The following is a 25,630-nucleotide window of genomic DNA, read 5'->3' as shown; positions in this document are numbered from 1 at the left end:
ATGGCTGCTTTCTCTTTTAAAAAACATTCAGCCACAATAATAATTGTATCATGTATCACTATACAGTACAATCACCATTTACAGACCAGTCAGAAAATATCTGTGAAAACAAATGCAAAGAAAAGTGGTGGGTGTGACCGCAATGTTTTGTTTAACAGAATGTTCAATAGGCTATGTAAACCGAATGCAAAAGAAAAGCTTCATTATTATTAATGTTCCAGATATTGCAAATAATAATAATGATTTCATGACAAAAACTCTTTAATTTCTGGTCCGTTTTAGTAGAGCTGTCACGGTTCACCGTCTATCTTTGCACTACATTTCCCAGAATCCTCTTTGGCGCACCTGCAATCACTCTCCCCGGATTACCAATCACCTACACCTGTTCACAATCAACAGCCCCATCAACCTCTGCATATAAACACTCACCACAGCCTCAGTCATTGTCAAGCCTCCAACAGGAACAGACGCTTACCATTGTCTCAAGTCTCTTACTTATCCTGTACCAGTCAAGTAACGTATACTCACCTGAAATATACTAACCTCTGTGTCCATGTTCTGATGTTCACAGAATCTGCTTCTGAATCCAAGTTCCCTGGTTCCTTGTGTTCCTCCTGAGTCATGCTTGCTGGTGGATGTATCTGAAAGAGAAAACGACAAGTATCACTGAACTGTGGTAGTTTGACATTGGAAAAACTGAAGAGGATCTGCTCACCTGGAATCCTTCCTGCATAGTAATCCTTATCGTATTCACCTCTGAACTTTGAAAGAACTCACCATTGAAATTGATGCACTTAAATAAAGCTTTGTGTTTATTCACTTACCTCTGTCTCTGAGCCTGTATCCTGACAAGAGCATGCAGGGTAGATACATTTTGCCACTAAGTTCAAGAACACAGGACACATTCTGAAACATTAAAACAGTTCAAACGTTATTAGAAGAGTCCAAATTTCAGCCATTATATGTCATATTTCTTTATTAGATATCCATGACACACAGACTGATATTTAATTTCAGCTTTATAATTGAGCAAACCAGTGACAATTGAAAAGTTAACATTTATAGACATTTTAAGAACTCCATAAAGCTCCATTGAGCTCCCTAAAATCAATAATGAGGTGGCTTTGAAATGATTTTTTGACAGTTACAGGAAATAAAAGAAGGTGCACAAAGAACCATGTTACCATAAAGTGGATCAGTTACCATAAAGTGGTTAAGGATGATATGGTTCTAAATAGAACTTAATTCATCTTTTTTAGGGTGTATATCAAGTTGAATTAAAAAATGTTTTATATATAAAGTAGCCTAGCCTAAAGCTAGTGTAGAAATTTAATGGAAAGCTGCTGAATAGAAAAATATATAAAACTATATTTTTTAATAAGGTAGTCTAGGTTTATTGATGTTAAGTTCTATATCTATATTTTGTAGATTTCTGTTAAACAAACCCATACTGGTAGCTATTTTAGGCCACCTGGTTTTGTGATTTAAAAGAAAGTCACACCCACATTTTGATAGGCCTATAAATAGAGCTGCAATACAACCAAACAGAAACTGGTGAGCAAGACACAGGACTTGAAGTCTTGAGATCCTACCGGTAAACTAAATATTTGACAAAACTGGCGCTTAATTAATTTTTAATAAATGTACAAATTATTTTTTCAATTAAACATGCACAATTTTTCTCCACAGCCATGCTTTCAGTGGTACTATTCTCAGGTATGGAACATTTTTGGTCTAAAAATAGTGCAGAATCTTACATTTTCCTCATTTCATGTGATAATTGTCTTTGTTTAAATATTTAGATTTTGCTTTCCAGACATTTGGACTCCATTGTGCTATGTGGGGCGAAGTTATATTCAGTGAAAAAAAAAACTTCTAACAAATTATTAAAAATGTAGCTTGAAGTATTTTTATTTATTTTTTTGGCAGGAGGAGCCAGTCAATTCGATTTAAAAAAAAAAAAAAAAAAAATTTACCTAACTTTTCATCTGAACAAACCATTTTAAGCTGAACATTGTTGTGCAAGGTCTTGGCATGCATTGATGCTTGAAAAATTATGTAAACAATTAGTACAGTGTGATCATTGCTTTTTCCTTGATACATTTTCTATTGAAACACAAAGTTAAATCTGGACATATAAAAAATCCATGAAAAAAAACCCATATAGGCTTTAGTTATGTCACAGTCATGAACATGATTGGTTATTTGCTAGTTGGTGAAAGGAGGAAGTAGAAGGTGGAATTAGTTTGAACTGTTCTCGCTGATAATCTTGCAAACATATATAGTAGAGATATTGAATATTTTTTCGCCAAGAAATTTATCAAGATACCATTCAAGCAGTTACACCTAAATTGTACATGCATCAATCATCTTCATTAAATACAGACAGACATTTAAAAGGACAGGAGGATCTTTTTTTTATTATTCAAGGTGAGTGAAATTATCTGTAATTTTCAGGGTTATGTCCTGTTTTAAGTTTTACTATGAGTTGTTTTTTGCACTGTTTTCTGTTTCCTTTGTTCATTTTCCACGCTTTACTGGTTACTCGTTGTTTGATTATTGTTTGAACATGATGTTTATTTAGTTCATTGGTTTGTTCAGTGTATTTAAGCTCTGTGTTTCCTTCTGTTCATTGTCAGTTCTCCTCGCGTTTACATTGGTCATTCTGTTCATGTTCTTAGTTCTTGAGTTCATTGTAAATAAACATATTAACTGCTTGTGATTAGTTCCTGCACTCAATTTTATTTCACCCAAAATATGACAGTAATGAAATTTTTGTAATTCTTCAGGCTGAGGAATGTGGATTGACTGAAATTTGCTCATTAAAATATGTTTGTGATAATGCAAACATGAAGTATGTGGGATTTATATTATTCAGTTTATATTTACAGTTTGTATTGTATTTTCATCCAACACACCTTTATTCGGGTGAGCGAGGCATTATATATTTTCTTTAAATGTGTATAAAGTTAATTTGATCAACTTTAGCAGTGCATTAGCACACAAATGGCATGAAAGATAACACATATGAACTAATAGACATAATAAAAAAAAAAAAAAAATTATATTTCATGTTATGGCTGACATGCTGTCATATGAAATAAGATAAGGCAAATGTGTGATCTGAGATTTATAGACAAAACTCCACAAAAGATAAAGACAAAAAAGGTTTGGCCTCATCTGGATGCTTTGATAAGATGCTTTCTGAATTTTGTATCTGTCTATACACTGTATTGGGCCTTTCATGTGTTCTTTTTAATGTACAGGACATTATGAGAGTCAGTGGCGTAACTAAGCGTATATCTTATAGATAAGTACAGAGCATTTTGGACACCTATCAGTATAATGTTTACTTTATTAAAGGTCAATTATCGATGTAGAAATTGACTTTCTGCAGTCACCCATTATGAATCTGACATTGTCTAAACAGGGAGATAACTGAAATAGTATCATGTGATTTCAACTTCCCTTTTGTGTTTTCAACAGGTTTCTTTGCCCTCATGCAGTGTGTCCCTCATTATGTCTTTGTGAATGAATCCAAGACTTGGGCAGAAGCTCAGAGATACTGTAGAGATAAATACACTGATCTGGCCTCCATTGAGAATGAACAACAGACGGTCCAGTTATTGGATACAGTGAATGATGATTCCATTGATTTGGCCTGGATTGGACTCTATGATGATCTGAACAGTTGGAAATGGACTCTAGAGGACAATGATTTCTTCAAGGAAGAAGGGAAAGACTTCAGGAACTGGTATGACCCAGGACCAAACTATTATGGAGGACAAAGTGTGTGTGTGTATATGCACATGGGGATATGGTATACAACAAGCTGCTCCAATGCATTTTATCCTACTGTCTGCTATGATGGTAAGCTGTCAATAGAATGTCTAAGAAAGTAAACAAAAGTTTAAAACAACCAAACCAACCTCTCTCTGAATTTAATATGATATTAATATCTTTCAGGAAGAGAAAACGCCAGTGAAACTTATGTTTTTATTTACCAATACAAAACCTGGACTGAAGCTCAGAGTTACTGCAGAAAACATCACACAGACCTCGTCAGTATCAGGAATGAGCCTGAAAACCAGAAGATTCAGTATTTATCTCGGAATTATTATAATGTTTGGATTGGACTGTACAGAACCAGATCTTGGTCAGATCAGAGCAACTCTTCATTCAGTAACTGGACGACAGGACAGCCAGATACTCCAGGATCCTGCACTGTAGTCTCATTCAGTGACTCTGAGCAATGGACAGATGAAAACTGCAATTATGTATTTCCTTTCTTTTGCTACAGTGGTGAGTAGAAATCTGTCTTAATGGCCAGGCTGTCAAAAAAAATTGAATGCTATAAATCTGACACTTTCTCCACAGTGTCATCTTTGACATCATCACGCCAGTATCACTTTGTGAATGAGTCTAAGACCTGGACTGAAGCTCAGAGACACTGCAGAGAGAATTACACTGATCTGGCCACCATTGATAACATGGAGGAAATGAACAGTCTGATAAACACAGTTAATGGGAGTTACAGTGGCTCAGCCTGGATTGGACAGTATGATGATGTGAACAGCTGGAGATGGTCATTGGAAAACAATGATTTCTATCAGGAAGGAGAGAGAGATTTCAGGAACTGGTATCATGAACCAGACAACAGTGGTGGGAATGAACTGTGTGTTTACATGCATTATGATGGGAAATGGTATGATATATCATGTGACAACACTCCGCCATTCGTTTGCTATGATGGTAAGGACTTTTTCTTTTCTTTTCTGTGAGTATTTCTGTGCGTCTATTATGTGTTGTATATTTCAAATCACAGGTAGAGTGAATGCTACACAGAGTTACGTTGGAATCTATGACAGGAAAATCTGGTCAGAGGCTCGTAGATACTGCAGAGATCATTACACAGATCTCGCCAATGTGAGAAATCAGACTGAGAACCAGAGGATCCTTGAGACAACAGGTGGAGGAGTCTGGATCGGCCTGTACAGAAACAGGGTTTGGTCAAACGGTCAGATTACCAGTTATGAAAACTGGAGGCCACAAATTTCTGGGTTACAGGCGCAACCAGATAATGGAAATAATCAAGCATATGAATATGGATATCAGCACTGCACTGCAGTATCATTCCAGTATTCAGGCCGATGGACAGATGAGGTCTGTGATTCCAGCAGGCCTTTCTTCTGCTACAGTAGTAAGTTCACTCCCTTTGATGGATACCTTTATTTGGCAGGAATGAGAAAGACTTTTAGGACCAGTATCTCCAACATGAAAGATCAACATTTTTAAATTAGGCTAAATGCACCAGGCCTATAAATATGTGGATTCAAATTAGATTGTGAAACTTATTGTTGAAATCTCTAAAAACCCTTAACATTTTAATAATAATAATAAAAAGAATTTATACAACAAAACATCACCAAATACATCAAATAGAGAAAAAGCATCTGTTGGGGGTCCAAGCAGAGATTTTTTTATTATTCTTCAAACTCCAAACAGCATCCTGTCAGTTCTACCAACAAACTTGACTTTGCTTTTTTTTTTAGTTGCTCATACAAAATTACCTAACCTAACTTTATTTATGTTTTTTAAAATAATCTATTTTGAAATCTATTCTATTTGGTATGCATCTCGGCAGGAAAATAATTAGTTTAGCTGTAAATTTAGCTGTAATATTTAATTCAGCACTGTAAAAAAAAAAAGAATACACTATATACTCAACAAAATTGTGGCAACATATTAGAAAAATATTATTAATTAAATTCAAAAAGAAAGAATTGAGTCAGAATTAATCAAATTAATTCCTTAAAATTCAACCATTTAAAACAAGTAAATGCAAATATAGCACACAAAAAAATTAAGTAAAATTTAAACAAAATATATCTGAATAACACACAAACATCAAAGATGAATTGAGAACTCTTTATTTTTTATTGCCAACATTGAAGACACCTGATGATAACTGTAATGAATGGCTGGCAGCAAGCTTTAGGACCCAAATGCAAACTTTAATCAAACACAAAACAAAGGCATGGCGAGGCATGAAACAGAAAACTGAAAACAAGAACCTGGACCAGTAACATTCACACATAACATACAATACTAGACAAAGACACAGGGCAAACATGAGGGCTTAAATACACAAGACTAACGACAAGACAAGGGACACCTGTGAACAATAATCAGACGATTAACCAAAGACAAGACACATGGCAGGATCACATGACAAGACAAGAACCAGGAACAAGAAACAAGAAACAAAACCCAAACCGTGACATAGCCCCCCCTCTATGGGCGGCTCCCGACGCCCATCAAAACAAAAAACATAAGTTCAGGAGGGTGGTGGAGCAGAGGCGGTCTTGGGGGAGGGATGGAGGGCCAGGCCCGTGTAGGGGAACGGATCCAGGACACGGCAATGGCGGGCCTGGGCCGTGGAACGTGGGCGTAGCAGGCTGCACAGGGGACCAGGGCGGAACAGGTTGTGCAGGGACCCAGGGCGGTGAAGACCCCTCGGGCGGCCACGGCGGTGAAGACCCCTCGGGCGGCCACGGCGGTGAAGACCCCTCGGGCGGCCACGGCGGATCCGGCAGTGCAGGGAGCCATGGCGGATCCGGCAGTGCAGGGAGCCAGGGCGGCAGGGCCTTCATGGTCCCATCAATGGACCTACTGCCCCCCCTCAAAATTTTCTTGGGGGCAACTATAGGGTTAAGGGCAGGAACAGACACTGGCTCAGGGACAGACACCGGCTCAGGAACAGACACCGGCTCGGCGGCAGCCATCTTGTGCGCAGACACCGACTCGGCGGCGGCCATCTCGTGCGCAGACACCGACTCGGCGGCGGCCATCTCGTGCGCAGACACCGACTCGGTGGCGGCCATCTTGTGCGCAGACACTGGCTCGGCGGCGGCCATCTTGTGCGCAGACACTGGCTCGGCGGTGGCCATCTTGGCGTGACCAGTCTCTGGCTGAGCAGACGTGACGTGAACAGTCTCTGGCTGGGCAGACGTGACGTGAACAGTCTCTGGCTGGGCAGACGTGACGTGAACAGTCTCTTGCTCGGCAGGCCTGACGTGAACAACCTCTTGCTCGGCAGGCGTGACGTGAACCACAACCTCTTGCTCGGCAGGCGTGGAGTCGGCCATCTTGTCTGAAGACACAGGCTCAAATAGAGGAAGAGGATCAGGCTCAGGATCAGGCTCAGGATCAGGATCGGCAGAAGTGACGTGAAGCTCAGTCTCTGGATCGGCAGAAGTGACGTGAAGCTCAGTCTCTGGATCGGCAGAAGTGACGTGAAGCTCAGTCTCTGGATCGGCAGAAGTGACGTGAAGCTCAGTCTCTGGATCGGCAGAAGTGACGTGAAGCTCTGGCTGGACGTGGCTGACGTGAAGCTCTGGCTGGACGTGGCTGACGTGAAGCTCTGGCTGGACGTGGCTGACGTGAAGCTCTGGCTGGACGTGGCTGACGTGAAGCTCTGGCTGGACGTGGCTGACGTGAAGCTCTGGCTGGACGTGGCTGACGTGAACAGCAGAGCTTATCTGAAGGGCAATGTCCATGTACTGCTCTAATGTCCATTGCGGGGTGTTGTCAGGCATTAGGTACTCCAGGAGGTCCGCAAGGCCGTAGCGGAACATGTCTTTCAAGACATCGTCATCAAAGTCCACCCCATAGCAGAGTTTGCAAAATTCCTCCACATACCTCTCAATTGGGCGATCACCTTGGCTGAGGCGAAAGAGACAGATTGCTGGATCCATATTTTGGTCTAGTATTCTGTAATGAATGGCTGGCAGCAAGCTTTAGGACCCAAATGCAAACTTTAATCAAACACAAAACAAAGGCATGGCGAGGCATGAAACAGAAAACTGAAAACAAGAACCTGGACCAGTAACATTCACACATAACATACAATACTAGACAAAGACACAGGGCAAACATGAGGGCTTAAATACACAAGACTAACGACAAGACAAGGGACACCTGTGAACAATAATCAGACGATTAACCAAAGACAAGACACATGGCAGGATCACATGACAAGACAAGAACCAGGAACAAGAAACAAGAAACAAAACCCAAACCGTGACAATAACAAGTAAATTCACTGAAGGAAAGATAAACACAAGAACTACAACTAACTTCCAGCCACCGCCTTTGATGAAATCATTTGAAAAGACATTAAATATCTCTTATTATAAACCAGTCGACTTTATTTCTGTAATTCATCAACAGTTCTCTTTGAGAATTTGGCTTTATATCTGTCAGATGTCTACAACAAATCTTATTGAGTATTAACAGAGGTTTAGTTTGTTAGATGTTTAGTTAGATGTTAATGTTTTAGTGAAAATATTTGTGTTTGCTTTAGTTGGACAGTTTGACCCATGGCTTTTTAAGTCAGTTTATGGCTTTCATTGACAATATTTTGTTTGCACAGATCAGACATTCTGAATTTTAATTTTGAAATATACATGATTTTATTTTAATACACAGACATACAGAATCAGCATATTAATCTCAACAATGGTGACATACTTCTTGCCACAATGCATGCTGGGAGTCATGAGTTTTATACTAGCTCCCAGGATGCATTGGGGCATGAAGCATGTCACCATTATTGAGATTCATATGCTGATTCTGTATGCATCTAAAAAAAATCCAAATGTCTGGTATGTGCCAACAAAATCATCAAATAACTAATTTTGATCAGTTATGTGATTAGTCAATAATTTTTCTTTACAATGATTAAAACTTTATCATCTGATCGTCTTTGTTTCTGGCTTATTTTGCAACAAATTATGTGCTTTTGTCATGACGAGTGAGGAGAGAGAGAACCCAAACGCAAAGGCAGATTAATGTCTCTTTAACCCTCTGGGGACCAAGGTGTTTTTGGGGTCCTTGAGATGTTTTGACATGCTCTGACATTTGTGCTTTTTTCAGTTGCTTATAAACATATTAATGGCACAGGTGAAATTACACTCTATTTAGCACAAACAGGACTACCATAATATGTGAGCAACATGTATGAACATGTTTGTATTTTTGAGAGAATATTGTTTATGCGTGGTTATTGAAAAAACTAAAAATAAAGTTTTTGAAATAAGGACACAAAAAACTGACTTTTAACTAATGGACGTTGTCGCCTAGAGTTTTTGCTTCAAAATGATCTGAAAATCATCCTTCCTAATCATTCACATAAAACAATAGATTGTTTTAAATTGTGAAAAACATTTTTTTGTTTGCCAAGGCAATATGCGGATGGGCGGAACGGCCCAACCCCTATCATGAATAATTAAGTGGTTCTCAGACAGTGACCATGCATAATAATGAGCCTTTCAGGGTGTCACACAAGAAAGAATGCAAGGACAATATATATATATATATATATATATATATATATATATTGTCCTTGCATTCTTTCTTGTATATATATAGCCTACATATATATCTATACACACACACACATATATATATATACAAACAATCAAAATATAAATGAAAGTCATTTTTTGACATTTTTAGTCATACCTGGAAACAAATCCTGGTCAAATGCTATATGGGCCAGTCTACAGAATTGGTTCAAAGTTACAGTTGGAAACATCTTGAAAAGAAAATAGTCTTTTTCCATAAATGTCTTTATAAAGTATTATTTTTTAAAGTAGACCAATACAATAAAAATAAACCAGTCACATTTCAAAGTCGTTCGCGAAATGACCGCCAGGTGGCGCAAAGGGACATTTATCAAAACGTAAGTGGGGCTATAATGTCAATTAACAGTAAGGATGAAATTCTACAAGTTATGATAATTTGCAAATAAGCCTACAACAACCATTTATTTTAAAACAAATATTTTTAAATATGCAACATGCACGTTTAAACAACAAACAATACAATCTGAACCAGCGCTTCTGCTCCTATATTGAGACATGCAGCGCGTTTCAGTTACGATCCTGGTTCCAGTGGCCTTAATACATTCACGGCTTTTTAAAATGTCACAGCGCGTTTTGGGATTGTTTTGAATGAAATATTGAAGTTTATAATTAGGGTATTTTGGCACACCACGCCGAGTGGCTATGCATTATTCTAAAATCTGGCTTTATTCTGGCATGTTGAATTAGAGTTTGACAAACGCGCCAGCACGTTCATTTGAATTTATTTTTCTCATAACAGCTAAAAGAACTTACTGCGTAATTGTTGGTCATACAGATAAGATATCATCTTTTAAAACTGTAAAAGGTCTACTTTTATTCATGTAGGCTAAAGTAGGCCTACACTCACAGGCTAACGACAAAACGTTTTCTCGCTCATGTGAGAAACAAACGTTTGGGTATGTCTCAGTGAGAAAATTCATAGCCGAGCGGTAGAACTTACGGTTCATCATCAAGATGACCAGAGTTGGGTATAACGCGTTACAAAGTAACTGTAGTGTAATTACATTTCGTGATAACGCAGTAATGTAACTCATTACATTTAAAATGTATGTAATTTGATTACAGTTACTAATGTCAATAAAATTAAGTTACTTACGTTACAAATGTATTGTTAAGAAAAAATATTAAGTAAAATACATTTCTAATCACGTTTGGCGCGGCTGCGTCAGTTAATGAGCATGCGCTTTAATGAATCACCGGAGAACGCGGCTGCTAAAATGGACGCAGACGTCTACGGGGGGCGGGGGCGGGGTAGCTTTCTTATAAAAAGTAATGTAAAGAAAGCTAGCCACGGTCCTTCTCTACAGATGCAGCTATCTCGTCGTCATTAAAGGCGGCGTGCGGCGGCCGTTGTCCGTCAGTGAGCGACTCGAGTGAAGCTGGTGAAGCTGGCAGGCGCACCGGCGAGCTTTAACGGGCTGGAGAAGGCTCGGGGACCCGCTGAGTACGGCGCTTTAACGGCGTACATACAACGGGCCAGCCCAATACAGCGGGCTGGCCCGTTTCCCTGACGACTCGCGGGCAGAAGGGGGGTAGGTCCACAGAGCTCGCCCAATTAAATTACGGAAAGAACTGAGTTTCACTTTGTAGTGTATTTTTGTGTAGTTTTAATATGTTTTCAAAGTAACTTGAAAGTAAAGTAATTAGTAATCAGATTACTTTTTACATGCAGTAATCAGTAATGTAATCAAATTACAATTTTAAAGTAGTAATTGGTAATTTGTAGTGGATTACTTTTTTTGAGTAACTTACCCAACTCTGAAGATGACACGGGTTCAAATCCCGATCAAACATGGTCTACTGTAAATTTTATATTTAGTAATGCAGAGAGATTTGTCTAGCTCTAAAACTCTGTTACACCATACAGTTTTTTTGCTTATATTTATAAAATAAAATTACCATGCATTTCCATTTTACACTAAGGAACAATAGTATCCAACAGAACGACTTTGCATCTGTATAATAATAGGCTACCAATCGTAATTTCAAAAGCAGTTCTGTAAAAAAAGTAATTTTATATATAGGCCTATAGCCTATTTATATATAATTTTTTTTATTAGGCCTATTATTATTATTTTTTGATTCCCTACAAACTAGAGTTTTTAAAAAACATGGTTTTAAGTAAAGTGTGATTTGCCAGGGGGGACGGGATTTCCTTCTGGTCTAAACATCCCTGCTTCTGCTGAATTATTTGAATCCCCACACCCCTCCCTCCACAGTAATCAATGCTATAGGCTACTTCACCAATAGACCATATCAAATATAAAATAGAGATATGCAACAAGCACGTTTAAACGACAAACAATAAAATCAAAACCAGCGTTTCAGTTGTTCATTAGTTCAAGTGGCCTTAATGCATGCACGGCTTTTAAAATTTCACAAAGCGTTTTGAGATTATTTTGAATGAAATATTGAAGTTTATAATTAAGTGTTTTGGCAGACCACGCCGAGTGGCCCTATGCATTTTTCTAAAGTCGGGTTTTATTCGAACTTTTGCTAACGACAAAAGTTTATCTGTCGTCTCTGTCTCCGTGAACTGCGCGTCACAAAAATGAACCGAAAGCCACTTCAGCTCAGTCACTATAAGAAATCGGCTATGTCTAAAGCCTTTAAATGTCTAAATATTCAGGCTAATAAATGTTATCTGATTATGTAATCCATATGAAAACGAGAGGTACAGAGGATCTACTCAAACATGTAGCCTATGTAAGCGCTTCCCAATGAGAAAATGACAAGACAAGGGTGAAAATCTCGCTCTAATTAAATGTAGCAGGCTAAATCGCCCTGAATTAAAATGTAAAAACAGATCAAATAATGTATTTGTCGAAATGTTGCGATATTGTTTCATTTAAGTTCATAATTATTATATAGATGTTATTTATGCGCTTGACGCGCGCTTAGCCTCTTGGCTGAGCGAATGTATTCCAAATTACGATGATCAGTCCATACAACAAACGGGACTGAAGAACCCTCTAACCAATGACGCCACTCACCGAGAGCCAAACGGATGGCTAGAAGTTTGCGATTACCGACGTCATAATTGCGCTCGGCGGGAGACAAGCGATGGGAAAAAAAGGCGCAAGGATGGATCTTCTCATCGGACGCTGAATGTTGGGAGATAATGCCTCCCACGCCCACCTCAGAAGCGTCGACCTCGACGATAAACTGTCTGGTGATGTCAGGAGTAACGAGAATAGGAGCGGTAGTAAACAGGGACTTGAGCCGATCAAAGGCAATTTGAGCAGCATGCGACCAAGAGAAATGAGTCTTGGCAGACGTGAGAGCAGAGAGCGGGGCGGCGACCTGGCTAAAGTTCCGAATAAAACGACGATAAAAATTAGCGAACCCCAGGAACCGCTGGAGCGCGACACGGGAATCGGGAACCGGGAACAGGCCATTCCGTGACGGCACGAACCTTGGTAGGGTCCATAGCAATCCCCTCGGAGGAGATGACCGAACCAAGGAACGTGATGGACGAAGCGTGAAACATGCACTTCTCAGCCTTGACAAATAAGCGATTCTCAAGAAGACGCTGGAGAACCTGACGAACGTCCTGCGTATGTATCTGGAGAGAGGGAGAAAAAATTAAAATGTCGTCGAGGTAAACGAAAACAAAGATGTTTAACATGTCTCTAAGGACATCGTTGACAAGGGGCTGAAACACGGCAGGAGCGTTGACCAGGCCGAACGAAAGAACGCGATATTCAAAGTGCCCTAAAGGCGTATTGAAAGCTGTCTTCCACTCATCCCCCTCCTTAATGCGGACGAGATGATAGGCATTACGTATATCTAGCTTTGTGAAGATCTTAGCCCCCTGCAGGATCTCGAAGGCGGATGACATCAGAGGCAAGGGATAACGATTCTTGACTGTGATGTCATTCAACCCACGATAATCGATGCAGGGGCGTAACGTACCATCTTTCTTCTTAACGAAGAAGAAACCGGCCCCCGCAGGAGAGGATGAGGGAACTATGGTACCAGCTTCGAGCGAATCAGATAGATATTTCTCGAGGGCTTCACGTTCGGGTGCCGACAAAGAATATAATCTGCCCCGGGGAGGAGAGGTCCACGGTAGAAGATTAATGCTGCAGTCATAAGGACGATGGGGAGGGAGAGAAGTGGCCCGGGAACGACTGAAAACCGTTCGCAGATCATGGTACTCCTCCGGAACTCCAGACAAATCACTGGGCTCCTCCTGAAACACAGAAACAGAAGACACAGGAGGAGAGGCAGACACTAAACAATTTACATGACAAGGTAAATTCCAAGAGAGAACGGAACCTCTGGCCCAATTAATCTGAGGATTATGCTTGACTAGCCAGGGGTGTCCCAAAACAACGGGGGTAAAAGGGGAGTGAAAAATTAAAAAAGAAATGTTCTCTCGATGATTACCCGAGACAGTGAGACTCACCGGAACCGTGGAACGGCGTACTCTGGCGAGAATACTACCATCGAGAGCGTAAACCGGGGTGGAATCCTTTAAATCAATAAGGGGAATCCCCTGAGTGCGAGCCCACGTCTCGTCGACAAAACTTCCCTCGGCCCCAGAGTCAATGAGCGCAGAGCAGGTGACGGCCGAGCCCGGCCAGCGGAGATGTACCGGGAAAGTAGTGCGATGGCATGGCGGAGGGACTAAAGTCGAAGTGCTCACCAGTAGCCCTCTTCTCACTGGTGAGCTCTGGCTTTTACTGGACAAGAGGACTGAAAGTGAGAAGCAGATCCACAGTACATACAGAGGCGTTCGGTTATCCGGCGCTGGCGTTCTGCCGCGGAGATTCGTAATCCTCCTAATTGCATGGGCTCCGTATCAGCGAGGGCAGAGGAGGATGAGACAGGTGCAGGGAGGAGTGATCTATCCAAGCCGCGAGCCCGGGCTTGCGCTTTCCAAGTGTTGGAATGCATGAGTCGTCCTGACGCTGTCCAGATACGCTACACAACTATGGTCGCAAGTTCCGTCGTTGTCAGCATAGTTCAACGAGTCGATGTTTCCGAAACCATCGTTCCAACGAACATTCGCAAACAGCATCGCAAAGTTGTGTGGTTGAAAACGACAGCTTTTGAGCTGTGGTTAGAAGCATAGTTTCTAGATTGCATGACATGTGGACTTAACCCTCTGGGGTCGGCGGTATCGCCGGCGATACCAGCTCACTTTTTTTCTTATATGTGCAAAAGAGACTCAAAATACTCTGCTGATTTTGATCTTACATATAAGTGTTATACATTATTCGATCCTGTTAAGTGTCTATTTTATTTTGTGTATACTCACAATAAAAACAAAGTGTTGTGCTTTTTGTCAAATAAAGTAAAATAAACATGATGCGAATTTTGCCTTCTCTCTGTCAGTGAAGTCCATTCTGAAACGCATCCGAAAATGAACTGTAACTCAGTCAATACTTGTCACAGAGACACGAAATATTTCTCTTTATGAAGCTGAAATTCTGTTCTTTTAAATGAAGTAATGTATATAAAAAACAAATATTCTCAGTTTATGTAATCTGTATGAAAAGAGAGAGATGTCAGTCTTTTTCCTTTCAGCTCATTATAGCGTATGACGTGTTAATGTGACACGCCCACGGAGAGCGCACGCTATTCAAACGCAAATGTTGAGGCAAGCCATAAAAACGCCCACATCAGCTGGATAAAACATCCAGTTTAATAAGAATCTTGTACTTTACCTAGTCTTGCTGCGCTGCGAGGAATAATACTATCGTAATAATCCTGGAAAAGTTACCTCAGAAGTGCTGGTAGTTTCATTTCGAGGAGCACGGATTCAGCTGATGTAGTAAGTTATTTATTCTTAAGTGCTTTGTTCTAGTCGCGTTATTGAATAGTGTCTGTAAACTGCACAAAGACTGTTTAAATATGAATTGCGTGTCAGTGTGTGAATGAATAAATGGCACAGACGCGCGCGCAATGTTGTTTACTACAGCTGTACATCGCATTCTGTGCGTTCATTCACTCTCGCTCCTACATTAGTAAACGTTATTTTTACATGAACACATCCAAACTATATTGTTATAGCCCACTGAGATTTGTTCTAATCGCGATATAGAATAGTGTCTGTAATGACAACATTTCGTTGACTAGTTTTGGATAGATTATAAAGTTTTTACTATAAAATAGACATCAAATAAGCTTTTGTTAGACAGTTTCTGCTCATATGTTAAATATATAGTATGTTTTGTCAAAAATAAACTAATCAACTGTTATAGTGTTTGTTCCAATGCAAGCTATATCAAAACAATGAATCCTTAACTTTGAAATATGTATGATAAAATGTATTGGCCTACTTAAAAAAAATAATACTTTATAAAGACATTTTCTTTTCAAGATGTTTTCAACTCTAACTTTGAACCAATTCTGTAGAATGGCCCATATAACCTATTTGAACAGGATTTGTTTCCAGGTATGACTAAAAATGTGCTTTTGACATTCATTTATATTTTGATATATATATATATATATGTGTGTGTGTGTGTGTGTGTGTGTGTGTGTGTGTATATACACACACACACACACACACACACACACACACACACACACACACACACACACACACACACATATTTATATATAGTCCTTGCATTCTTTCTTGTGTGACACATTATTATGCGGGTCTTTGTCTTCTCAGGTGCAATATGCGTGTGGTTCACGCCCCCACGCATATTGCCTTTCCAAACAAAAAAATGTTTTTCACAATTTAAAACAATCTATTGTTGAAGCCTATGATTGAATCTGGAAATAAAGCGAAATATTCCTCAGATGCCATGTCTGTAATTTATATCAAAACATCTAGCATTAATTCGATCTCAAACAATTTCATTAAAATAAGTTATTACTCCACCACGTGCGTGACGTCATAAACCAACGTATTTATACGACCACTTTGCGACAGTATGGTTTCGGGAAACAGTCGTGACTAGCTAGTTGATTTATTCATATGCAACGATATGGTAGTGAAGCATTAAGCTACGTCGTTGTACGGGAAACGCACCCCTGATTAGTAATAAGTGAACCTGGAAATGAGTTTGTGGAGTTGTTTAATATTTCTCTACTGAGATCTTGAGAGATTTAATGTCTTCTTTTTATATTCAGTTGATTTCATCTAAGGCTGTGGCTGGAAGTCAGTTGTAGTTCTTGTTTCTCTTTCATTCAGTGTGCTAGTTTCTTAAAGCGGTTTACCATGCTACTTTTTAAACTAATTAAATCATAAGTGAAATTTCCACAAATTTTATCAAAAGCTGGTTCTATATTGTTATCTGTTGACAAGCAGTAAGTGTGACTTATATGTACTGTATAACAGTAGTCAACAACTATTAGTACAATGACAGTTTGTACAGTATGGCTTGTTGGTACATTACTGACCAGGTGATTGCAATTTTTCTTTTCTTTTTCTGTGCTGTAAAACAATTCACAGAGACCTGTACACAATCTTCATGCACTCACCAGTATCATTTTGTGAATGAGTCTAAGACCTGGACTGAAGCTCAGAGACACTGCAGAGAGAAATACACTGATCTGGCCACCATTGATAACATGGAGGAAATGAACAGGCTCATTAAAACAGTACGTAGGACTTACTATGGCTCAGCTTGGATTGGTCTCTATGATGATCTGAGCAGCTGGAAATGGTCTATGGACAGTGCAACATTATTGGGAGGATTTAACAGCTGGTATGTCCAGCAACCAGTGAACTCAGGTGGACAGAATCTGTGTGTGTACATGTCATATTATTGGGGATCATGGAGTGAAATCTTTTGCTCCTATAGACTTCCCTTTGTTTGCTATGATGGTGAGAACTGCCGATTGACTTTATAACAAGTAATTAGAACAAAATATTGATGATTCCATGATCACATCACATATTTAAAATGTTTCCCCACAGGAAGAGTGAATGCTAGTGCAAGTTACGTGTTTGTTTACCAGTCCAAAACCTGGACTGAAGCTCAGAGTTACTGCAGAGAACATCACACAGACCTCGTCAGTATCAGGAATGAGACTGAAAACTACAGGGTTCAGTCATTACTTTCAAATTATTACACAATTTGGATTGGATTGTACAGAACCAGATCTTGGTCAGATCAGAGCAACTCTTCATTCAGTAACTGGACGATAGGGCAGCCAGATAATGCTGGAAACAGTGAATACTGCACTGCAGTGTCATTTAGTGACTCTGGGAGCTGGACAGATGAAAACTGCAATACTGCATTACCTTTCATTTGCTACAGTGGTGAGGAGCTAATAATAATGACAACCTTTAATTTTTTTGAACAATGTAACAAATTACAATAAGATACAGTATATTAGAACATCAAAAAATAAAGGGACACATAATTTCTAAATGTGTGACTAATTTTTTGGTTTTGTATTGTTACAATTTTCCTACCTTGCCAGCATTAGCATCATCCCGGGAGTATCACTTTGTGAATGAGTCTAAGACCTGGACTGAAGCTCAGAGACACTGCAGAGAGAATTACACTGATCTGGCCACCATTGATAACATGGAGGAAATGAACAGTCTGATAAACACAGTTAATGGGAGTTACAATGGCTCAGCCTGGATTGGACAGTATGATGATGTGAACAGCTGGAGGTGGTCATTGGAAAACAATGATTTCTATCAGGATGGAGAGAGAGATTTCAGGAACTTTTATCATGAACCAAACAACAATGCTGGGAATGAACTGTGTGTTTACATGGATTATAATGGAAACTGGTATGATTCATCATGTGAAAATTATTACATATTTGTCTGCTATGATGGTAAGACATTCCAATAGAACATTTATTTATATATATATATATATATACATATTTAGTTTCCTTCCTTAATCAGTAAGTCAGTCTCAACAAATGTTACTGTCAGTATTGTGGTAAGATCTCTAGAACCGTCTTAGCTTAGTTGGCTTGGATCAAAACCCCAAGTATACTGTATACTAATATTACAATTCTAAATGTAAATGGATTGTAGATATAACTGTATGCATTTAAAATATGGTTGACTAATTAACAAATTAACTGACTTGATTTTAAATGTATATTTTTATCTTAGGTAGTGAAAACGCCTCTCAGAAGTATATCTGGGTATATGAGGGAAGGACCTGGACTGGAGCTCAGAGATACTGCAGAGAGAAATACACAGACCTGGCCAGTGTGAGAGATGAGACAGAGCGTCAACAGATACGGAATGTTACGCGTTATAGCTATTATTATGGTTATGGTAATTCTGCATGGATTGGTCTGCACAGAAACAGACTGTGGTCAGATCAGAGCAGCTCTTCCTTCACATATTGGCTGCCATATACTCCAGGTGAGGTTGCACAACCAGATAATGGTGCAAATGTCCAAGGACTGCAGGGAGCTCAACACTGCACAGCTGTGTCTCTAAAATACTCTGATCAGTGGACGGATGAAAGTTGCTTTGCCAGTTTGCCTTTCTTCTGTTACAGTGGTGAGCAAATAACTTCTTTAAAGAAATAAAAGAATCAGGCTATAACACCCAAAAACAAGAAAATGTGGATGTAAATGTGGATTCTGTAAAATAAAAACAATAGAAAGATTGTATCAAACATGTAACATGCTAACTTTTTGCTAATGCAAGCTTTCTGTTTGCTTTTCGGTGACCCTGATGACCATCATCATATCAACACACCATTTCAGATGAGTATGGTATGTTTTTGTAGATATGTGATCCATTTGTTTCTTTAATTATCAATAATCTTAAAGGAGAACTCCGGCGCAAAATGAACCTTTGGTCTAATAAAACATTGGTACCTAGTCAACCGTTCTCTGAGATTTGTTTTCATGATAATCGAATGTAAAGAGTTTTATCTCTAAAAACTGTTTAGCGTATAACGCTAGTAATGGGGGCATTTAATAAGTAAAAAGAAATCGCTAGTTAATACCACTAACAAGGCTCAAAATAGCCCCACACGAACACAGTAACATAATGAGGGTCCCTACATGCAAAACGTAGCATTGAGAACTTTGTAAGTGTACAGACCGTTTAATAAGAAGATATGTTATAAAGACTGTCCACTTCGTGTATACAGACAGGAGCCATCTTTGGAAAACAGTCTCGACTAATCAAACTACGAATGACGTGCTAAGTGAGCTGAACTGTATGAAGTTCAGTGAACTTCTGAACTGTATGAATGGCGTTCGTGGTTTGATTAGTCGAGACTGTTTTCCAAAGATGGCTCCTGTCTGTATACACGAAGTGGACTGTCTTTATCTTTATCTTCTTATTAAACGGTCTGTACACTTACAAAGTTCTCAATGCTTCGTTTTACATAGGGACCCTCATTATGTTACTGTGTTCGTGTGGGGCTATTTTGAGCCTTGTTAGTGGTATAAACTAGCGATTTCTTTTTACTTATTATATGCCCCCATTACTAGCGTTATATGCTAAACAGTTTTTAGAGATAAAACTCTTTACATTCGATTATCATGAAAACAAATCTCAGAGAACGGTTGACAAGGTACCAATGTTTTATTAGACCAAAGGTTCATTTTGAGCCGGAGTTCTCCTTTAAAACATAATGTAAATTGTTACCGTTTTTGGTTACACTTTATTTCAATAGTCCACTTTAGACATTCTACTAACTATAAGTAACTTTTTAACATATCAACTAACTCTCATTAGAGTATTAGTAGGCTGTAGAAGACTGTCAGTAGACTGTTGTGTTAGGGTTTGGGTTAGGAGAATATTTTTATTTTATTTTTTATTTTACCTTTATTTAACCAGGTTGGCACATAGAGGACTCATTCTCATTAAAAACGGCGACCTGGCCAAGATAAAGCGTCAAGATGCAGACACATAAAGTTACACATAAAGGACAAGACAGTGTAATGCAGGTTACAAACAGTTATTCAGTCAAGTGGAGCATCGTACATAAGTAGGTCGAAGTACAATAGCTAGACAGTTTTCCTAATGGGACAATAATAAAAACATAGTAAGTTTTTATATATATAAGTTACATAGTAACTTATAGTCAGTAGAATGCGTGTTGGGGGACCAACAAAATAAAGTGTTAGCAAATATTAAGCAGACAGTCTACTAATCCTCGAAGGACCGTTAGTTGACATGTAGCTGCAAAGTTACTTACAGTTAGTAGAATGTCTAAAGTGGACTATCGAAATAAAGTGTTACCCAGTTTTTTTTTATTCGCTTTGGTGTTATTTTCACAAGTAAGGTGTACATGTACAAAAATACAAACTGATCACACTTGTAACACAGCTAGTCATTCTTTCAAAACCTGATCTCATGCTTTCATTACATACACATTTCAGTCCAAATAAACATTGTTTCAAACACAAGATTATTGTAATATGTAATTAGACCATTTGGTTTAATCACCGAAACATTCAGTTTAGTAGTTTTAACAATCAATTAATTCAACAGCAAACAATGCAAGATGCATGTTTCAATTTACCCTTGTTGCTGAAATAATTATAGTATACATACAGGCTACAGTTGCCACATTAGAAAATACACTTACATATATTTAATTTTTTTAAAGTTTGCATAGAGAGAACTTAAGAGTTCTCTGTTAAACGGTGTCGTGTTAGCGGCCCCTAAGTTAATAACTAATGATCGTTGCGATGGAAGTGAATCAATCACAACTAACTATAACTGGAACATAACTTTATTTTAGAGCTGCTGTAAAGCCAAAACAATCTGTTACTTTCATTTCCTATTATCACTGTAAAGCCGCTTTGGAACTGAAGCGCTATATAAATGAAGATGACTTGACTTGACATTACATAACTTATGTAATTTAATCCATAATGATTGTAATAGTATCCATCTAGTGTGTTATCAAAAGCTGTGATGAAGTTATGAAACTGCCATGAGGTTTTGTGCTAGAACAGAGTTTGCTGTCAATACATGTTTTCACTGTGCCATGTGACTGTATACTGTAGTTGACCTTTATAGATAAAAGGTGAGTTACAGTAATGTGGCAGTCACCATGGTAATCTGTTTACAGTATCACATGGCATACATACTGTAATGTACTATATTTTATGCCATCTATCTCCCTTCTTCTGATGCATCTCTGATCAATCTGATGTTATATAGTCATTGCCTGTTTCATCTCCTTTGTACTCTATCCTGCTTTATGTTGTATGTATGTAATACAAATTGCAAATCTCTCTGCCCTATAGTTATAGCCTCTGTCAAAATACTTTCTGTATTTTGACATTTTCAACAAACATCACTTAGTATGATTTATAAGCTGTTTTCCTCATGGGGGCCTATAGTACATGTCCCCACAAGGACAAATATTTCGGATATCGCCATCTTTGTAGAGACATTTTGTCCCCATAATGTAGAGTTTACCATGACACACACACACACTTTAAAAATAGTGGTTATAATCTAAGAAAAATCACTTATAATGTAAAAAGAATTCATTACATTTGGTTATCTGTATCAGAAATTACAAAAAAGTAGAAACTATATCTATAGGTGTACCAAATGGTATCCATGAATGGTTACATGGAAACTGGGGACAAAACTGGCTAAGCCCCAGTTAGATAGCCCAGGTCAAACCCATGTGGGCTTCACATGGCTGAACTAGCTGGGTTCCTACTCCTTTCCCTGGCAGTGTGGCTAAATCAGCAAAAAAGTAGAAACTATATCTATAGAATCTGTATCTATAGGTGTACCAAATGGTTTATTGATTAACCATTAAGATCAGTTTGATTAAATAATAGACAAATGTATTAAACTGAAGAAGAAGAGATGCAAATCAAATGTTTGATAGTAATGGCATTATGAAAGGCAGCTGAATGAAACATTAGAGATGCAAATCAAATGTTTGATAGTAATGGCATTATGAAAGGCAGCTGAATGAAACATTTATTGAAGAAAACAGTTATTTTGTGTTGTGAAAAGAATACTTAGTGATTTTGAGTATTGTATTAACACAATTGAAAACATGATAAAATGTTTGAAAAAAGTGCACTTTTGATGATCTGATATTAGCACTAAGAGTTTTGAAAATGTACCCCTTACTTGTGAAAATAGCATCAAAGCGAATAAAAAAACAAACAAAAAAAGAAAACTGTAAACTGTAGTACATAAATGTATGAATTATGACACCTGACTTGTTTTTTATTATTATTATTGATCAGTGATGGGAATGCGAGTAGAAGTTACAAGTCTAGAAAATTTGTCAGAGTCTCAGATTGAAGAGCTGGTGATTATACAGGTAAGTAACTCAACAGTTAAACCATTCATTTACCTACATGAATGAAAATTGATTTTTACATAAGCATATTATAACATATATATTATTTATTGACCACATAGCCTTCTATATAATCTTCCAACAATGCAATAAATACTTTAAAAATGTAATAAATGAATGTTATTACGACTGAATAACATATCAGCACATGGTAGGTTTGTCATAAAGCTCATATATTTTCAGTTACAAGAGGAGCTGATCAGACTTGGACTTCCCAACAACGTGACCATGCATTTGAGAGACTATCGTATGATCAATCCCTGAAGTTGGAGGACAGTGCTTTGCCGTTTCCAATAAATGCAGTTGTGGGCTCAATACTTAATCTAGCATGAAATTATACTATAATCTATGAAGACTTTTACAAATGAATGATCCAGATTTTGTTTTTCCAAAATGTTATGTCATTGGGATGTGTTGTTTAATGGACCTATTTAATCAGTGAAGGGGGTTATATAAAATACTAACAATGTACTATGTAGCTTGATTTTCAGTCAGAGATGGAAAATTATAACACAGTACAGTACAATATACTCATTATACTATTGTTGACATGAATGTGATATTTTGATCTGAATATGATTTATGGAAGATGATGATTTTGAAAACATGATTAAATGAAAACATGATTAAAATAGTGATCCTGGCAACTTCTTTTCAATCAATCAATCAACATTTATTTGTTAAGCACATTTAAAAACACCACAAGTTGGCCAAAGTGCTGTACATGTCTAAAAATTACTCAGAAAAAAAAACCCACTCAAACGTTACTCCACACAAAGCAATGGCTCAATATATAAGTCAAGTCACCTTCATTTATACAGCGCTTGTAACAATATAGATTGTTTCAAAGCAGCTTTACAGTGATAATAGGAAATTAAAATAACAGAGATTGTTTTGGCTTTACAGCAGCTCTAAAATAAAGTTATTGTCCAGTTAAAGTTAGTTTTGATTGATTCACTTCCGTCGCAACGATCATTAGTTATTAACTTAGGGGCCGCTAACACGACACAATTACAACCTTAAAACAGTGCCTGGTAGCTCGAGAACGCAAACCATGAAATAGGATCCAAGGTGCAAGCCTTAAAAAATTTATAATACAGAATTTTTTATCGCTTCCGCATATAAACCGGAATTATCCCCACAACGTTTTATCTGTACAGAGGTAAAGGAAAGGTAAGGAGGCCTTCACAGGGGAGAGACTAGTTGACACTTCAGGACTGCGTTGTCGTCGTGTCCAGGCGCAGGTCCTTCATCAGATCCGGATACGGCCTGGATCCGGCGGACTGCGGTAAACCTCGGGATAAACAGAGAGATTAATATTAGCGAAGATGCCATCCTTCTTATGATGTAACAAGTACATCAAGATTTATGGGAAGTGTTCCCGGTTCCATCTGACCTAATCTATGCAGCCTAACATTGAATCATAGAAGTCTATAATATGTTATGTGTATGCTAGGCCAAAGAGATGTATTTTTAGTCTAGATTTGAACTGACAGAGTGTATCTGCTTCCCGGACAATGTTAGGAAGACTGTTCCAAAGTGTTGGTGCTAAATAGGAAAAGGATCTACCGCCAGCAGTCGATTTTGATATTCTTGATGTTTATCAACTGGCCTGAATTTTGAGATCCCAATAGACGTGACGGACTATAATGCGTTAAGAACTCGCACAAGTACTGGGGAGCTAAACCATTTAGTGCTTTGTAAGTAATCAGCAATATTTTAAAATTTATACGATGTTTAATAGGGAGCCAATGCAGTGTTGAAAGAACCGGGCTAATATGGTCATACTTCTTTGTTCTGGTAAGAACTCTAGCTGCTGCGTTTTGGACCAGCTGTAGTTTGTTTATTAAAGGTATAGCGGAGGATTTTCTTTTTCCGGGTGGATCATCAAGACTATTGTTCCTCCTAGTTGTCAATCATTCTGGTGATATTCATGGTTATGAAAAAGCTGTCTGAGGATAAGCTGGTTTTACTACTTAAGTGAAAAAAAACCCAGCATTTAAGGGAAATCCTAAGTGTTTTTGACGTTTCTTAAAGAAACCTTTAAGTAATAATTTTTTTAAAAATTGGAGAGGGCGGGTCTTCTCTAAAATTCGGATAGATCCTCCGCTATACCTTTAAGCGTGCAGGGCAACCACCCATAATAGCATAATTGACCGTTCGCAGGCCCCTCCCACAAAACGGCCATTGTCCAATCACACATCATAGCAACCGTTACTATGTGGGCAGGTCCGTCAAACATTGACTCCAAGCAAGATGGTGAAGCGGTGCGCCCACGGCGTTTGTAAATCGGACACTAGGTACCCCGAGAGATTGTCTGGAGGAGTTGTGTTTTTTCCCTTTCCAAAGCCGAAAACACAACGTGAGTGGTGCCTACAATGGATAAAACAGTGTGGACGGCCCCACTTCCAGTTAAATGTGTCGAACATGGTTGACACGCGTGCAGCGTGCGTGAGACTGAGACACAGAGATTAGTCAAAGAAACATGGAGAAAGCAGATCAAGAGGATCCACAAAGGAATTACGTTTTTCTAAAGGGTTGTTGTTAACATGATATTCTCGGGGGAAAATGAGCAGCAGTCAACTAGCAGTACAGCACCTGTTTAGAGGAGTGCACGCTCGCAACGGGGAAAGCATGAAGCTTACTTGACAACATCAGTTCATATATTGTCAGGTTGTGTGCAGGTAGCTGAAGACGAGGACAAAAGGACTTCCAGAAATAGCTGATTTATTTACAAAATAAACTTCTATTAACATACAGGAACGAAATAACAAACTCCAGGAACTTCAGGGAAAACACAACCATTCAAGGACGACGACCAACAAACACTGAGGGAAAACACAGGGCTTAAATGAACAGGGACTAATAGGATAATTAACAGAACACAGGTGAAGGGAATTACTAATCAGACAGAGCGGGAAAACTAACAGGACTGAACCAAAAATC

The 25,630-nt window shown here is 38.5% G+C and overlaps 1 protein-coding gene across 2 annotated transcripts; it reads left to right on the top strand.

The window, feature by feature from the left end:
• Positions 1 to 1,534: 1,534 nt before the first annotated feature.
• LOC130071020 (macrophage mannose receptor 1-like) lies at positions 1,535 to 23,316 on the top strand. 2 transcript variants are annotated; one of them, XM_056235625.1, is made up of 13 exons: positions 1,535 to 1,594; positions 1,690 to 1,716; positions 3,487 to 3,870; positions 3,967 to 4,302; positions 4,378 to 4,752; positions 4,826 to 5,200; positions 16,846 to 17,220; positions 17,314 to 17,658; positions 17,823 to 18,191; positions 18,481 to 18,581; positions 18,677 to 19,097; positions 22,569 to 22,645; positions 22,868 to 23,316. In XM_056235625.1, exons 2-11 carry the CDS (start codon positions 1,692 to 1,694, stop codon positions 18,740 to 18,742), a joined length of 2,751 nt encoding a protein of 916 aa, XP_056091600.1. In that variant the 5' UTR covers positions 1,535 to 1,594; positions 1,690 to 1,691; the 3' UTR covers positions 18,743 to 19,097; positions 22,569 to 22,645; positions 22,868 to 23,316. The 2 variants fall into 2 exon arrangements, with proteins under 2 accessions (XP_056091600.1, XP_056091601.1); XM_056235626.1 differs by lacking the exons at positions 17,314 to 17,658; positions 17,823 to 18,191.
• Positions 23,317 to 25,630: the final 2,314 nt, after the last annotated feature.

Source organism: Rhinichthys klamathensis, unplaced genomic scaffold, assembly GCF_029890125.1.
Source record: "Rhinichthys klamathensis goyatoka isolate OS25496 unplaced genomic scaffold, OSU_Roscu_1.1 h1tg000424l_1, whole genome shotgun sequence".
In the NCBI taxonomy this organism is placed as follows: domain Eukaryota; kingdom Metazoa; phylum Chordata; class Actinopteri; order Cypriniformes; family Leuciscidae; genus Rhinichthys; species Rhinichthys klamathensis.
This window is presented reverse-complemented; position numbering and strand designations above follow the sequence as displayed.